Here is an 18,268-nt window from a genome sequence, read left to right on the forward strand (position 1 = left end):
CATCATTTATTTTTAAAAAATCAATTTAATTTTTTTTTTAAAAAAAGATGGCTCATCAACAGACAGATAAGAAACACAGTTGTCCTTCCATATCCACAGGTTCTATTTTTGAAGATTAAACTAACTGTGAATTGGAAATATTTGGGAAAATTAGATCTATACTGAACATTTATAGACTTTTTTCTTGTCATCATCGCCTAAACAATGCAGTACAGCAAGTGCTCTATTTATGAGGCAGTTACATTGTTGCAGGGATAAAAAGTCCTCTAGAGATGATGTACAGGAGAATTGCATAGGTTCTATGCAAATGCTGCATCATTTTATAAAAGGGACTTGAGCATCGGCGCATTTTGGTATCCACTGGGGTCCTGAAACAATCCTCCACAGATACTGAGACACATCCTGCTGCTCAGTATCCCAGGGATGGGTGAGTCTTTGGATGCCCAATTACTGACACACACCCCTCTCATCCTCTTAGGCTGACTCACATTTAGAATTGAGGCTCATAGGGTGTAGCACGTGGTCACTGTTTTTTAAAAATTATGCCTCCCCAGAGTCCCCTCATTCCTGCCTGTGACAGTGCTCTCCTGCGCTTCTCTCTGCCCCACTTCTGGGGAAGTCTCCTCAGGATCTCCAAACCACAACTCTGAGACTACTTCAACTCTGGACCCTGTGTCACAAACCCCCCTGGGGCCGGAGAACGTGAGTGGCAGTCTGCCTTCTTGGAATGGGCAAAGAACAAAACAAGGCGAGAACAAAAACACAAATCAATATTTCAATAAATTATCCTGCCACAGCAGCAAAAATCACTTTGGCTGCCAAGAGAGGCTGAGGAACTGGCTGAACCATAGAGCCCAGAGGGGAAAGAAGGTGATCGGCCAGTATCATGTCCAGTCTGCCAGGGTGCAGGGGAGGGGTTGTCTTCTGCAGGGCCTTTATTCCAGGGTTCTCAAACTAGTGACCTGGGGGGAGGTGGATTTTTGTTTTGTTCACAGAATCTATTTTCATCTGAGCCCACTAGATGGGCATCTTTGTGAAAATCTAGATATAACAATGGACTTAAGGCATCCAATTTGGCAACCTTGGCCTCTGCTCATGCCTGCTAACCATAAGCTGGTGCTCAGTAAACATCACCTCCTCCATCTGTGCCTGGGCTTCTTGGTTTGCTACAGTCCTCACCACTCCTTATTGAGTGAGCCCCCCCCCCCCGCCTTTCTCTACCATAATCAGGAAATATTCCCCTATATCCTTATCTCTGGGAAAATGGGAAAATGAAAAACAGACTTATTTTTTATGCAGCCAACTTACTTCATTGGTTTATGCCACCCATCTTGCCCCTGTAGGCACTTGGGTTTTCAGAGTTCTCCCAGAACTTCCTGAGTGCAGGGAATCTGTCTGCACAACCTTGACCTGCTCATTCTCACCTTTCTTCAGCCTGACTCCTGCCTTTGACTGTCCCCTTCCTGATGGCCTTACATCTGTTCTTTGATCCTGATATCTGTGTATATCTTTCTGGATGGACTTGACTTCCTCTTCAAAGACTTGGCCAGAGCTCTTCTTCCCCTGGTGGAAGACAAGCCAGTCGGCCCTGGAGCCCAGCCACCATCTTTCATCTTCCAGTTAGTGCCCTTGACTAGAGTCTTCATGGTCACCCCAAAACAGGAAATACATGGCTCAGCTTTCTCTTGGCTGCAAGTTACAATAACAGCTTAGCATTGGCTTTCACAGAAGAGGAATTTCTTGACACATACATAAAACACATTTGTGGTAGGCAGCCTCTAAGACAGTCCCCAGTGTCCCTGTGTCTTGGTATCATGCCCTGAAGTGGTTCCCTCCCTTTACCATAGGCTGGACTGAGATTGGGTTATAAATAGACTGTGGCTTCTGTCTTGGACATGCACTCTCTTGCTGTCTCTGGACTCAGTTCTGTGGAGGAGGCAGGCTGCCGTGTGTGAGCTGACTTGTGGAAAGGCCCACGTGGTGTAGTGAGAAGTTCCTTCTCAGCCTGGGAGGAACTGAGTCCTGCCCACAACTACATAAGTGAGTTTGAGAACCAACCCTCCCCCCACCCCCGATGGATCCTTCAGATGTGACCATGGCTCTGCTCACAGCTAAATGATGACCTCATAAGAGACCTAAAACCAGAAGCACCCAGCTAAGTTGCTATTGGATTCTTGACCCACAGAAACCATGAAATGATAAATGTTTGGGTTTTTTAGAATATCATGTTTTGTGATCATTTGTTTTGTTTTAATAGATAATGTATGGGCCTATGATTGGTAGGCTCCAGGCTTAGCTGAACCCAGATGCTTGTGTGAGAACACCAGAAATCATCCTCTCTCCATCTTGAGGCTCAGCTATACTCTGTGTTGGGTTAATTTTCAGGTGGGGTCACCTCTCTGGTGACAGAGTGGCTCCAGCAGCTCCAGGCTCACCATCTCTTGCCATACCAACTCCTTGGCCCAGCTTGCTCACACCTGAACCAACCCAGTAGTCAGGAGGATATAGTTCTGGGATACGTGAGGCCTTGACTCTCCCACCCTGGAGCCTGGAATCTGACTCAAATTGAAAGGGATATTTAGCCAAAGGGAGACTGGGCTGCTTTTGTGAAAAGTGGGCAGGCAAAAGGAGCTACAGCCCACCAGGGCATCAGAATAGAAGCGATTAGAATTGTTTCTCCCAATATGAAACTTTGAATCCTGAGAGCAGACAGGGAACAATCTCCTGGCCTTTGGGCTGGGAGACATGCTGTGGAGAAACAGGGCCCTTTTCCCTGGAGGTGGGCCAGCAAGTCTACTGAGCTGCATGGTTGGCATTATGGAGTCTAGGCTTTGCTCTCCAGTGGAAGATGCTGCAGCCATCCCTGGTAAAATGGTCATTGGTGACCTTTGTGTTAACCATTTTATTTGGACCTGGACTGGCAATCTTAAGCTTAGAGGTGTACAACCATACACAAGGCCCCAAGCTTAGGACCAAATCAAACCCACCCTTGATTGTTCCTCATGATGTTCATTCCCGGGAGACAGTGAGGAAGCAAATCCTTTCATTTATTCCTCCTTCAGAGATGTGACCACTCAAAGATTACCTGGAGGTCAATACTACCTGGCAGGGCCCTGGGATGAGGCTGTGTAGCTCTTGGCTTGGATGTAATGAGAAAACCCATTGCCTTCCTCCATTCTTCCTGCATCAGTCAGAGTGGGCAAGGTTATGCTGCAGAAACAAATAAGTTTCACGTACCAATGGATTAAAACAGCAAAGATTTACTTCTAGCTCATGCTGTATTGGTTGTGAATTGGCGAAAGATTCTGATATCATTTTCACTCACAGTCTGGGTGACAGAGCAGCCACTATCTTGATGGTGCCAGATCATATGCCAAAGAGGAGTGATCTCTGAAGGGTCTCAATGGGCAATTAAATGGTCCAACCAAGTAGAGACACATACCAGTTTCTCTCACAGTTCATTGTCCAGAGCTGGTCACATGCCTCTCCAAATCAGGAAGGGTATGACATATACCTCCCCTTGCCCTCTTGAAGCTTTCCCTGAGCTGTCCATCTCTGTACAAGTGTTCAACAAACCCAGTAACAAGTTTTAAGTAACAAACTTCCTTAAGGCTCAACTTGTTATAATGAGTAATCTCATCTCCTAGGAGCAGGAGATGATTTTATAATCTTCACAGTTGCCTTCATGCTTAGAACTTGTGAACTGGTCTAAAACATTGACTTGGATAACACCTGGCAATGACTTGATTTGTCTTCCCTTGTTTTGAATTCTTTCTTTCTTCTTCTGGAACTGCCTGGATCACTAACATTACCCTTTATCTCCTTATACACACAGAGAGAAATATGGGGTTAGATAGTCATTCCTTGCTTCCAGGACTCTGCCTCCCCCACCCAAGGATACCAAAATCCTTGCGTTCAAGGCCTTTCTATAAAATGATGTAGTATTTGCATAAAACCTATGTATCCTATATTTTAAATCGTATCTAGATGACTTATAATCCCTAATGCCATGTCTATTAGTCAGCTTTTCATCATTATGACAGAGAATCTGAGAAAATCAACTTAAAGATTTATTTTGGCTCCCAGCTTCTGAGGTTTTTAGTCTTTGGCCAACTGACTCCATTGCTTTGAGCCTGAGGTGAGGCAGAACATTTTGGTGGAAAGGCATGTCATAGGAAAGCTGCCTGCTTCATAGCCACCAGGAAGCTGAGGAAGCAGAGACAGAGAGACAGACACAGAGGACAAGATATGCCCTTCCAGGGTAGGCCCCATTGGCCTTCTTCCTCAACTAGGCCCCACCACCTACAGTTTCCATCACTTCCCAATAATATGCATGTGATCCAATTACTTCCCTCAAATCCCCACGTCTGAGTATTGCTGCCTTGGGGATCCAACTTTCAACACATGAGTCTTTGGGAGTTACTTCATATCCATACCATAATACTATATAAGTCCTAGGTTAATAGTTGTTTTACTGTGTTGTTTAAGAAATAACAACAAGAAAAAAAAAGTCTCTGCATGTTCAGTGTAAATAAAATTTTTATGAGATTGGTTGAATCTGTGGACGCAGAACCCTTGGAGGTAGAAAGCCAACTGTACTTTGTAAACATATTTATACAAAATGAAAAACTTCTTCTCAGCAAAAGAAACAATCAATGAGGTGAAGAGAGAGACTACATTTTGGGAGCAAATTTTTGCCACACTCACATCAGATAGAACACTAATCTCCAGCATACATAAAGAACTCAAAACTCTTAACACCAAAAAAGACCGCCAAAAACCCAATCAATAAATGGGCTAAGGAGCTGAGCAGACAGAATGTATATCTCAGAGGAAGATATACATTCAATCAACAAATATATGAAAAGTTGTTCAACATTTCTATTAATTAGAGTAGTTGCACTACTTTAAGGTTTCATCTCACACCAGTCAGAATGGCAGTTATCAAGAATACAGACAACAATAAATGTTGGTGAGGATGTGAGGGGAAAATTACACTCATACATTGCTAGTGAGACTGCAAATTGGTGCAACCAATCTGGAAAGCAGTATGGAGATTCCTTAGAAAACTTGGAATGGAACCACCATTTGACCCAGCTATCCCACTCCTCAGTCTATATCCCACCCCTCAGTCTAAACCCAAAGGACTTAAAATCAGCATATTATAATAATGCAGCCACATCAATGTTTATAGCAGCTCAATTCATAATTGCTAAACTGTGGAAGCAACCTACATGCCCTTCAATAGATGAGTGGATAAAGAAACTGATGTATATACACAATGGAACATTACTAGCATTAGAAAAGAATAAAATTGGGCTGGGGTTGTGGTTCAGTGGTAGAGCGCTTGCCTAGCATGTGCAAGGCACTGAGTTCGATACTCAGTATCACATAAAAATAAAAGTAATGTCCAACTACAACGAAAAAAAATATTTTAAAAAAAGAGAATAAAATTTTGTCATTGCAGGTAAATGAATGTGGTTGGAGAATATCATGCTAAGTGAAGTAAGCTAATCTCAAAAAAAACCAAAGGCTGAAAGTTCTCTCTGATAAGTGGTTGCTGATCCATAATGGGTGGGGGGGGGCATGGGAAAAATGGAGGAACTTTGATGGAGCAAAGGGGAGGGAAGAGTGGGAAGGGGAAATGGGGGCGGGAAAGATGGTGGAATGAGATGGACATCATTACCCTAGATACATGTATGACTGCACACATGGTGTGACACTACATCATGTAAAACCAGAGAAATGAAAATTTGTGCTGCAATTATATACAATGAATCAAAATGCACTCTGCTGTCATATATACCTACTTTAAATTAATTAATTAATTTTAAAAGAAATGGAACACTTGCATACATATCTGCCAAGAATGCTCATTCCTACTTTATGGACACATGTATTCTTAAAGAGGGAAAGAGCATGACCAGGACTTGAAGAGAACTACTTTGGTGGTGAGAGCAGAAACAAGAATGCCTGCTGTGTGAATCATGGGGAGAAAAAGGAAGTGTGTGGCTTTTGAGAGGACATGATAGATGGGGAGGCAACAGGGGCAGTTGGTTGAATAGAGATTTTGTTTTCAGGTTCCTTGAGTTTAGATCTCAACTTCTTTGCTTCTTAATTGCATGACCCAAGGCAAGCTACTTCTCTGAGCCTCAGTTTCCTATCTCATAAGGTGGTTGTGAAAACCAGACAAGATTGTACACCAGTGCCCTAGTGCAGAGCATGTGTGCAGGACTGTGCAGCCAGCCTTCGTTATCAAGTGTGGTCATGATAAAAAATGGAATTTGATTGCTCTCAATGGCTTCTTATTCATGGTTCCCATGGGAATGATCTGTTTATGTTCCTGTTCTTCATGTGACCCCTTTGTTTTACCAGTTGTATTTCTTTTTCTCCATTGTGTTACATTCCGTAAAATACCTCCAAATGGGGAAAAATATAAGGCTATCTCCCTCTTCCTCAGGGCTTGGATGCCATATTGGGGTTTCCATCTCCCCTGCCCTGGATCTTTCTAGAACTGTGAACTTCTTGAGGTGAGGTTCACATTTCATTTCCCTCCTGCTCAGGACTTGCATAGAATCATAGGTGCCTAATAGGATACAGGGGCTCCTAGAAAGGGGCGGGGTGAATGCACCATATAACGCCTTCGATGACCTCAGAACTTTGCTTCCAAGCCTCACCTGTAAACTGCAATGACTTTATGTGGGAGCTCAGGCAAGGAAGTTTGACTTGGGAACCTTTTCTACCAATGAAGAATGAAGCCAGTGTAAGGTGAGTCCTAAGAGTGACGGGGCAGGGGGCATGGTGCCTTATGGACCAGTCTTCAATGGATAGGGTCTGTCAACAGTGCAGAAACTCTGCCCCCAGATAATCTGCTAGACACCAAACCCTCACTTTCATCTCTCCCTGTGCCCCTGCAGTCCATGAGCCTCATTGAGATTGGGAACCCCTCTCAGAGCCTGGAGAACGTCTGTCGCTGGGCATACCTGCAGCAGAAGCCAGACACAGGCCATGATGAGTATCACGATCACGCCATCTTCCTCACTCGGCAGGACTTTGGACCATCAGGCATGCAAGGTGAGCTTCACCCCTGCAGGTAGAGGAGGGGAGCAAAGCTGGGGATGAGCCAGTGGTCTTGCAAGAGGACCACTCAGCAGTCTTGACCCTTGCCAGGGAGGAGTCCCAGGGCAGGGAGGGGCTGTGGCCCCCTTCGCTGGGTGAGGGTTTGTGTTGGTACCACCAGAATTTCTGGTGTTTCCCCCAGAAACTGCAATCCTTCACCCCCAGGGTCAAGAAAGATTCAAATAGAGGCGGAACCTGCCAGCTCAAAAATTAGACAGTGTCTGGGGGCTGAGGTTGTGGCTCAGTGGTAGGGCGCTCACCTAGCATGTGTGAGACCCTGGGTTCGATCCACAGCACCACATGAAAAATAAGTAAATAAAATAAAGATATTAAAAATAGTTTAAAAAATTAGGCAGTGTCTGAAGATGATTTTCAGAGCCATATGCTTCCACTGGTTTCTGAAAAAAAAATCTGAATAAGTTGCCAATCTTTAAAAGTTTAGAGATTTTTACATAAAGATTCAAACTATATAAAACTGACAGATCTAAAAGAAGAAATTGACAAGTCTACCATCCTAGTTAAATATGACAACAAATAAGAAATTGGCAAAGCTGGGGCTGGGGTTGTGGCTCTGCAGTAGAGTGCTTGCCTGGCATGTGCGAGGCACTGGGTTCAATCCTCAGCACCACATAAAGATAAATAAATAAAATAAAGGTACAGTGTCCAATCACAGCTGAAAAAAATGTTAAAAAATTTTAAAAAATTAAAAAAAAAGAAATTGGCAAAACTAAAGAAGTTCTGAATTAAGAAACTTGACATAATTGATAGGTCAAGTTACAATTATTTCTGGATATCTTGGCTTGTATTCAGTTGCACATGGTACCAGTTTAAATTTTTTAGTTTCCATTTATAGTGAGAATATAGAAATTCTATACTTCTTGACTATTAGAAAATAAATGATCATATAAATAAATAAACACATGAAAATGTAGCCAAAGAAGGGCTGGTGTATAGCTTAGTGATAGAATTCTTGTCTAACATTTGCAAGGCCCTGGGTTTCATCCCCAGCACTCAGAAAAGAAAAAGAAAATATACGAAAACAAATAATGCTGGGCCTAGAGAAATATCAACAAAATGTAAAAGATCAAAATTATGTGTTGTGTATTCCTTGACCACAGTGGATTAAAAAGATGAGAAACCTTAAATGTTTGGAAATTAAGCAGTACACTTATAAATAATCTATGGGTGAAAGAGAAAATAACTGTAGAAATTAGAATGTATTTTTAAACCAATAACAATGATGATTTGACATTAGATTTTGCGTATACAGCTAATTATGATTAGATATTTATACCCTTATGTGCATTTATAAGGAAAAAAGACTGAAAAGTCAATCACATATGCATTTATCACAAGAAATTAACAAATAACAGAAAATTAAGCGCAACAAAAGTAGAAGGAAGGAAATTATAAAGATAAGGGCAAAATTGCTGAAATGAAAAACTGCAGTAGTTAAAAAAGAAAAAGCAACAAAACCACTTTGGTTCTTTGAAAAACATGGATTAAAACTGAAAAACTCCTGGCAATGCTGATTTTTTAAAAAAATTTAAAAATGCAAGTCAGTACATATCCTACAGAATTTTAAAAGCTAGTAAGAAATTATTTTGATCAGTTTTATGCCAAAGAATATGTTAATTTAGATGAAAGGAAAAATATAAAATCTGAGAAAATAGTAGAAAATCCAAATAGTGTCATATCTATTAAGGAAATTAAATTTTTTAATTAAGATTTTCTTTAAAGTAAACTCCAGGGTGTTATAACTTTCCCAGGTAAGTTTTCCTAATATTTGAGGAAGAATAATACTAATCACACACAAATTTCTAGAGAATGAGAAGTTACATTTTCCAACTAATTTTATGAGAACTGCATAAGTTTGATAACAAAATCTGAGGGCATTAAAAGAAAAAATATTCACAGTCCAACATCTCTCATGAATGTAGACACAATGTACCAAACAAACTATTAGCAAATCAAATCTGGTGCCAGAGTATTAAAAAGGTACCATATTACAGTGAATGTAAGTTTATTCTAGGAATACAGGTTGGTTTAATATTTGAAAATTAATCATTGAAATTCATCACTTAGCAGAATAAAGAAGAATGATATATAGTTATCTCAGTGGGTCCCAAAACAATATTTGAGAAAATCTAGATCCATTTATGATCGAATGTTCTATGGGACTAGAAAAGAAGAAAAATTCTTTAATATAGTAAAGAGTATTTGCAGAGAACTTACAATAAATCCATATATAGTGATGAAATGTTGAAAGCCCTTCCTCTAGGCTGAGAATGGGTCACCAATGCCTGCTATCACCATCTCTATGCAGCATTGTGGTAGAGATTCTATCCAGTGAAATAAGAGAAGAGAAAGAAAAATGAAAACGTAATGATCACAAAGAAAATTAGCAAGCTTTCATTTGAAGATGATATACTTGTATATATAGAAAACCCAAAAGAATAAATGAATAAGATTATTAGAATTTCTAGTTAGTTTGATCATGGTTGCTGGAGATAATGTCAACATACAAAAATTGAATTTCTACATCCTAATAATAAATGGAGACTAAAAATTAAAAACTAGTGCCATTTACAATAGAATAAAAACCAGAAAATATCTAGGAGTGAGTACAACAAAATATGTCCAAGATCTAGATTAGAAAACTGTAAAATATTTTCGAAAGAAATTATAAAATACTAAATAAAGGAATGGATATGCCATGTTTATGGATAGGGAGACTCACTAATGTAGAGTTAACAGTTTTCTCCTAATTGATCTATAGAGTCAATGCAACTGTACTCTAGGACACACCAATGCAAGTTCAGTTCCAGCAGAATACTTGGAAGATATTAGAATCCAATTGATTCTAGTATTTATATACAAATTCAATGGGCTAATAGTAGCCAAGAGCAAATGACTAAGAACAATGTATTCAATACTTACAAAATAGAGTAAAGAGTATATTTTTAATGCAAGGATTGATACATCATTAGAAGCCAATATTGAGTCAAGAACTGAACTTATACATGCATGAACACTTGATTTATTGCAAAAGTAACACTCCAGAGTAGAGGGCAAAGAGAGCCCTTTTAAAAATTAGAAAAAGAAATCAAGCTTGACATTCTATTTCTCAAATATCATCTATATACAAATATTACTCATGTGGATTTTAGATCTAAGTACAAAAGAAATGAAATAAAACTTGCAGAGGATAATCCATTTTGAACATCCCTAATCTGAGAACCTGAAATCTGAACTGCTCCAAAATACAAAAGTTTTTGAGCATTGACCTGACACCACAAGTGGAAAATTCCACACCTAACCTTATGTGATAGGTCACAATGCAGGTACACTAAAAATATCACATGAAATTACCTTTGGGATATCCATTTAAGGTATACATATGCATGCGCGCGCGCGCACACGCACATACACACACATACACGAAACATAAATGAATTTAGTTTTGACTTGGGTCCTATCCCCAAAATATCTCATTAATCTCTTTATATATATGCAAGTATCCCAAATCTGAAAAAAATATGATATATGAAACATTTCTGGACCCAAGCATTTTGAATAAGATCTACTCAACCTGTATTGGAGAAATATCTCCATGTTCTTGGATTAAGAGAAATGATTTTTTTAAAAAGAGACAAAAAGTTCTAACTCTTTGGAAAAGATTGGTAGTACTACATTAACATTAAACCTTTTGTTCATTAATCCATGAGGGAAATATTTATACTTATGTCTAATAAAGGACATACCTGAAGTTTATGAAAAACTCCTGCAGATCAATAGTAATAATAGTAATAATAATTAAAGAAACCAATCCAGTAGAACAATGAGCAACAGACTTTATCAGGCTCTTAATAAAATACAAATGACCCATAAATACATGAACAGGTGCTCACTCTTAGTAGACATTAGAGAAATACATTTAAAACTACAATGAAATACCATGACACACCTAATAAAATTGCTAAACAAAACAAAACAAAAAGACTGACAATAACATGTGTCAGTGAGGTTGTAGATTAGATCCCCCTGAAATCCATGAAGCAAATTGATGTGCCCATCCCGTATAAATTTCAATGCCAACCTGGGAAACTTAGCAAGACTCTGACTCAAAATGAAAAATAAAAAAGGTTGGGGATGCAGCTCAGTGGTAGAGCACCACAGTACCATAGATAGATAGATAGATAGATAGATAGATAGATAGATAGATAGATAGATAGATAGATAGATAAATGTGAAAGGACAACCAAGGATTTATAAGATAATAAAAAAACAAAACAAATTTACAGCAGGAGATGAGATGAACCAAGATGCTTGAAAACTTACTCCAGAGAAAACAGAGCTAATTCAGAGAAAGGAAAAGAACATTTTATAAAGTAGTATTCCCAGAATATTTGAGAAAAGACATCCACAAACTCAGAATAAGTTGATATGAAACATTAAAGAACAATAAAGAATTTTTATGAAATCAGGACTATGATGGGTAAATTAAAAAATTCTAAAGCAGAGCATTCTGAAATTTGGAGGAAAAGGACAAAAAGACTGAAATAAGAGAAAGTTAGGAGATAATAACATCTATCTAATAAGATTTCTAGAAGGAGAGAACAGCTACAAAATAAAAACAAGGAAAAAATAAGTGAAGAGACCTTTTCAAATCTTTCAATTAATTTTTTTTATTGACAGGTAATAATTGTGCCCTTTTTTGATCTTAAAGGCTCATGCAACACTAAGTGGGATGCATGAAAAGTCCTCCACACTGAGGCACATATTCACATGCATGCTTTGCGTTCCTAAGGGCAAAGAGATCTCAAAGTTCTGCTCCAGCATACTGATTTAAGAACCATTCCCTCTAAATATGCAGAGTGAAAAGTAGACCTGTTTATTCCAAGAGGAAAAGGCATTGGTTCATATTTTTATTTTTACAGACAAGTCCCAAAGCCAGCATACCCCAGGCCAAAAAAGTCATCCTTTTCTTCTCCTCTTCTCTTTCCTCCCCCTACCCCTTCCCTTCCTCCTTTTCTTTAAACAAATTGCCTTGGTATCTCCCAGTGGCAAGAGTGAATCTAGCTTAAGGTACTGAGAATTGGGGCTGTATATTTGCCTGGCTTCCAGGGTATTTATTAAGGCCCCTGGGTATTTATGTAAGTAGAAGACCCCTTTGATACACAAAGCCCTGCATATGCTTCACCCTGCTGAGACGAGAACCAGAAAAAACATGGGGGACCCCAGAAAGACCCTGCAGAGGAGATAGACTTGGAGGATGTAATGCCAGAGAAGTAAAGGGCCAGGATGGCTCTAGCAGAGTAAGAGGTATGGAAATTGTGCTGCTCAGGGGCCAGAAAGTCACTCCACAAGGTAGAAAAGTGAGAACAACAGGCAGGAACTGCCAAGGTGGCAGACAAGTCCTAGCAGAGGAGACCTGGACCAGGAAACTGACCCCAGCTACAGGAAACTGTGGACTTGAGCAAGCCAGCTGGCTTCCAGGCTTGGATGGTGATGGTCTGGGGACCAGTGGCATGGGGTGGGTGTCTTCTGAGGCTGTCTGGGCAGAGGGCAGTTTCTGCTCATTTGCCATGGGAATGGGTCCTGGAGAAGCAGCACTCGGGATGCCCATCTCCTTTAGGCTTTTACAGGGTCTGGGGCTGCCTCAGGCAGGACTCTGGGCCTGGGAACTGGAGCCTCCTTTTGTCTCCTCTCAGGCTATGCTCCTGTCACCGGGATGTGCCACCCCGTCCGCAGCTGTACCCTGAATCATGAGGACGGCTTCTCCTCAGCATTTGTGGTGGCCCATGAGACTGGCCACGTGTAAGTGGCCTGGCCATCCTTGTTGTCTGGGGAAGGTCGGGGCTTAGAGGGAACACCCCAGGATCCTCCCCTGGCTGCCCACTTCTCCTCTATGTCCTGAAAGGGACATCTGTGGATGAAAATCACTTGGATATGATATCCTGTCATCCTGGACTGCAGGGATATCCTCTTTATTGAAGGAACAAATCAAAGGAGGACGCACCTAAGGGCTGCGAGGCTGCTTGGGGCCAGACAGGAACTAGAGTCCTTATACCATAGTCCCATGCAAGCCATGGGGCAGGGTGGACTCATTGCCCCCATTTTATAGATGAGTCATTGAGGTAAGAGATGCTTGAACAAGGTTAGAAAGCCATGATTCTGCTCAAGTGTGCATGCCCCAGGCATTTCTGAATCTTGGGGCTCAAGAGGGGTTGGTGGGAAACCTCACAAGGATGCTGGGGCTATGCAAGGGAGAGGGCTTGGGCCCACTCTGATAAACGTGTAGGGAGAATCCTTGGGACATTAGGGGCCGCAGATGCCTCTGCCACACAGTGGCCCTCCTTGGAGACAGGATACCTGAGACGCTGCATGCTGGATGCCTCTTCCCCAGAATAACTCTGACTTAAAAGAATCTAACAGGTGGAAAGTCGGTACCACCTGGCTCAGAGGAGGTCAGCTGGGAGGAGGTTGAGGGATGCCCTCCTAGAGTTTGAGTACGGTGTAGGTGGCAGGTCAGTGCAGCCAGGTGAGGACCCAGCCAAGCTACTTTGCTCCCTGCACAGGCTGGGCATGGAACACGATGGTCAGGGCAACCGCTGTGGCGACGAGGTGCGACTGGGTAGCATCATGGCGCCCCTGGTGCAGGCTGCCTTCCACCGCTTCCACTGGTCCCGCTGCAGCCAGCAGGAGCTCAGCCGCTACCTGCAGTGAGTACCTCAGGGGTGTTCCCATGGGTGACCCTTCAGTCCCTGGGCTCAGCTCTAGGAGGGTGCAAGTCCTGGGTGTGCCTGGGTCTAGCCTGAGCTCCCCAATTTCAGGTCCTGCAGTGTGAAGTGCAGGGGATAGAAGAGGGTGCACTTGCAAAAGTCTAATATTGGGGGCCCCAGTCTTGACTGGCAGGTGAACCAGTCAAGAATCTATGCAAGCCAGGTCTTGGTATCTTCTACAAAGGAAAAGTGTTACAACAGGGAAACTGAGGCAGCACATCCAAAGGCTGGGGCACGCGGGCAGCTCACCATGACGGCGCCAGAAAGGGCCTCAGCTGCCTTATAGGCTGCATGGCCAGTTCCACTGAAAGCTGCTTATGGCACCCACATGTCCCCTCACAGCTCCTATGACTGCCTGCGGGATGACCCCTTCGCCCATGACTGGCCAGCCCTGCCCCAGCTCCCAGGGCTGCATTATTCCATGAACGAGCAGTGCCGCTTCGACTTTGGCCTAGGCTACATGATGTGCACCGCGGTGAGTGTTAGCACCCATAAGCCAGTGGCACCTCCAGGGACTGTGAAGGGGGACCCTTTCCTGGATCCTGCCAGGCTTCTCCACCTCACAAAAGACCCAGGTTGGGGTTGGGGCCCCAAGTGCCCACCTGGGTAGGAAGTACACATGTGGCAAGGCTGAGACCAGGGGGTCAGCAAGGGATAGGGGAGCCTGGCAAGGCCTTTGTGTAAGCCTGCACGGTTCAGGATGGCTTCCCCAGGAAGAAGTGAAGTGTAAAGTGTAAGAAGGAAGATAGGGCATTCTAGAAGGCAAGAATCGAAGGTGCAAAAGCCTAAAGAGCAAGAACAGCATGCAGAGAACATCCAGTTGTTCCCAGGACTTCAGCAAGGGCACAGCCACCAGCAGGAGCCCAGTCATCAGAATTGAGGTGGTGGGGCAGGAGTTTTAGTGTCTGTTGGTGTGACTTAATTCTCATAAGCACTGCAGGAAGAGCAAGCAAAGTAGTCCCATTTTATAGATGAGGAGACTGAGGTCTGGAGCAGTTAGATGACCTGCCTGAGTTCATGGGAGATGCAAGTGGTGGAGTTGGGTATTGAAGCAGGAGATCTAACCCCTTCCCTGACTTCCTAAAGAGCAGGGTGGACTCATTTCTCGTGGAGGGCTCTACAAAGGTTTGAATAGGGGAACAGCACAGACAGATCTGAGCTTCAGTTGGATTCCTCAGGGGCACCCCGGAGGAATGAAGCAGAAAGGTCATGGAAGAGGTAGTTATGAGGGGGACAGAGGCCGAGGCTGGAGCAAGGGTGAGACTGTAGGAGCAGTGGAGAGGGCTTCACCAGGGCTTCAGCAGATTCATGACAGGGAAAAAGTTCATGCCCAGAGGGTCCAGCAGTGACAACCCTTCAGATCCCCAACAACTCCTACCTGGGCCAAAGGGTTTCCCATCCAGTTCTCGTGCCTCCTAGCCGGCTGTCCAGGCTCCACAATGTATGCAGCCTCTGAAGATGGAGGTTGGGGAGGTTCAGATATGCACCAGGACACTACAGCATCTGCCCTGTATGCACATGGTCCTTGTGGTCCCAGAATCATGCAGAGTTTACAGCATCCCCCAGCTGCACAGGCCTGTCACAGAGGGGAGGGTGGCACCCCTGGGTAGTCCCCCAGAGTGGAAGGTAGCCTAGTGAGCTGCTGGTGTTTTCTTCCAGTTCCGCACCTTCGATCCCTGCAAACAGCTTTGGTGCAGCCACCCTGACAATCCCTATTTTTGCAAGACCAAGAAGGGACCCCCTCTGGATGGGACTATGTGTGCACCTGGCAAGGTAAGTCAGGACTGAGGGCTTTTTGAGGGTGACTGGAGCAGAAGGCAGGCAGCCAGCATCAGGTTGAAACTTCATGATTGAATCTTAGTGGCTTTATAAGAAGAGAGAGACCGGAAGAAACACACCTGTGCTCTCTGTCTTTGTCATGACCCTGTGCTTACAATGCCCGGGCAAATCTAGCATCTCAAATCCCTTTACTGTGTCTCAAGCCTCCAGTACATTGTGGATGACTGTGGGTCATCTCACCCTGAGGTCAGCATTGGGAGCCTATGACCACTGGGTTCCCAAGCACTGCATGAGGTTTAGCCTTTCTATCCTCAGGACCTCTGTGTTTGTCCCTAATCAGGCATATTAATCCCTCAAAGTCACTAGACGGCCACCCCAGGCCCACTTCCCACCTTCCAAATCTATAGAAAGAAGGGCTTCTCCTTCCCTGTTGACCCAACCAAAACTCCAGCACTGATTCTCACTGGTTATGGTGAAGTCACATGCCTGCTCCTTGACCAGTCACTTGCCAGGAGGCTAACAGATACAAATGACCCTTAGCCTGGATTTCCTCCCAGAAGGGCTGGGCCCCTCCAGAGCTACACTGGCCATCAGGGGACATCAGGGAGTAGGGAGCAAACTTCAGTGCATGTCCCATGGCATCAGACTTTCCCCAAATCACATGGGCCTGCGGTTCCTCAGTGCAGGTCTTTGGTCTAGGACTGAGAGGGCTGTCTAATTTTAGTTTCTGGGGGAATGTTTTAAAGATAACAAATTCCCAGAAGGTAGGGTTTAGGAGCCCAGCATTAGCATTTTGTTTCATTTTGTTCTGTTTAAAACTATGGTAATATTCACATAAAATAAAATTTCACCATTTTAACTCACTTTTAAAGTGCACAGTTCAATGGTATTTAGTCATTCACAATATTGGGCAGCCATCACCACTATTTAGCTCTAGAACTTTTTTTTATCACCCCAAAGGATAATCATGTCATCCTTCCTTCTTCTCCTTTCCCCTAGTCCCGAGCAACTACTAATCTACTATCCATAGAGTTGTCTACCCTGAAATTTCATTCAAGTGGAATCACATGATATATGACTTTGATGTCTGATTTATTTCACTTAAAATAATGTGTTCAAGATTTGTCCATGTTGTAGCATGGATCAGTACTTCCTTCCTTTTATGGCTGAGTAATATTCCATTGCGTGGTTATACCATGTTTTGTTTATCCACTCATCCTTTGACGGACATTTGAGTTTTTCCATCTTTCGGCAGTTGTAATGTTGCACTGAACATTCTTATATTACTTTTTGTTTGAAGACCTTGGATGTGGTATTTTTAAGAAGTGCTCCTGGTGATTCAGCTGTGCCCCAAACTTAGTAAAATGTTGGAAGTGAGAGATGAGATTTTAGTAATATTCCAGGGAGCTGGTAAAGCCAGAGCTGACCTGGTACCTCCTTCCCACAGCTGACCTGGTACCTCTTTCCAGTACAGCTCTCATGATGTAAGCATCTCTTAAAATCCAACCTCCCAACACCTTTGCAGTGGGGGTTGAGTTTCCACTTTATGGACTATGGGGGGACACATTCAGCTCATAGCAGAAAGCAGTCATTCCTTATCTTCCCTTTCCTCTAAGGAAATCCAAGGGTCAAAGAGAAAGGAGCAAGGGAAAATCTGGCCTCGCTGGAAAAACAGCAGGTCACCAGATGAAACTATCTCAGTGACCAGGGCTTTGCCAAGCTCAGCTGACCCTCTTCATCCCCCGATCCCTGGCAGGCAGTGACACAGAGCTCAGGCTCTGGACACAGCCTGCCTTGGACTGCAGCCTCCTTTTCTGTGCTCTGTTGGGTCATCCCAAGTATATCTTGCCCCTCTTGAACTCCATCACCTCATTATTCACATTTACTCACAATTTTCCCACTTACTCACAATTTTGAGTATCCACTATTATTTCAGAGAGAAAACTCATCTGAATTGATATTCTAGACATAGAGGTAACCCAGAGAGAAGCAGCAGGTCCTACAAATGGGCCACCTACTCCACCCTTTAGCATACAGCTCATTCACTGTGCACTCCTGGTTGGATGGTATGAGTCAGCTTTTTCCAGATCCAAACCATAGCTTAGGACTTTAACCATATGCATATAGAGCACTTTAATACCATTAAACATGTTTCTTTTATGATCCTATGTGAGACATCAGAGTATGACATTGTTCATCCAGAGTAATAACACTGTTAAATGCTAAGAGTTATCCAAGAGAAAATAAGCCAACATATTAAAGGGCTGACTTCCAGATGGTAGTTTTAAGGGTGATTTTTCCCTATCTTTCTGCTTTGCTTTGTTTTTCTGTTTCCTATTGTATTAGTCCTTTGTTGTTGTTTTGGTCATTGTACTGAACACTGGAGGCAGGATAACTTTATAAAGAGGTTTATTTAGCTTACATTTCTGGAGGTTCAAGAGCAGAGTGCCTGCAATCATGAGGACCTCATGGCGGATAGTATCACTAACGTGTGCAAGAGGGAGAGCTCAAATCTCAAAACAGAAAGTCAGAGAGCACTTTAGGGGTTGGGCTCACTCTTATAACAATTCACTCTTCCGAGGGTC

At 42.9% G+C, this 18,268-nt stretch overlaps 1 protein-coding gene across 1 annotated transcript in view; it reads left to right on the top strand.

Moving 5' to 3' along the window:
* Adamts2 (ADAM metallopeptidase with thrombospondin type 1 motif 2) overlaps positions 1-18,268 on the top strand; it is a 261,665-nt gene that overhangs the window by 201,087 nt on the left and 42,310 nt on the right. The window contains exons 6-10 of the mRNA XM_046457097.2: positions 6,918-7,074; positions 12,834-12,939; positions 13,701-13,844; positions 14,247-14,379; positions 15,564-15,677. Of these exons, the coding sequence (XP_046313053.1) occupies positions 6,918-7,074; positions 12,834-12,939; positions 13,701-13,844; positions 14,247-14,379; positions 15,564-15,677 (654 nt within the window). The remainder of the gene's footprint in view (positions 1-6,917; positions 7,075-12,833; positions 12,940-13,700; positions 13,845-14,246; positions 14,380-15,563; positions 15,678-18,268) is intronic.

This window comes from Marmota monax, unplaced genomic scaffold (assembly GCF_021218885.2).
Source record: "Marmota monax isolate L192 unplaced genomic scaffold, Marmota_monax_Labrador192_F-V1.1 WCK01_AAM20220418_F8-fsc00263, whole genome shotgun sequence".
Classification (NCBI taxonomy): Eukaryota; Metazoa; Chordata; class Mammalia; order Rodentia; family Sciuridae; genus Marmota; species Marmota monax.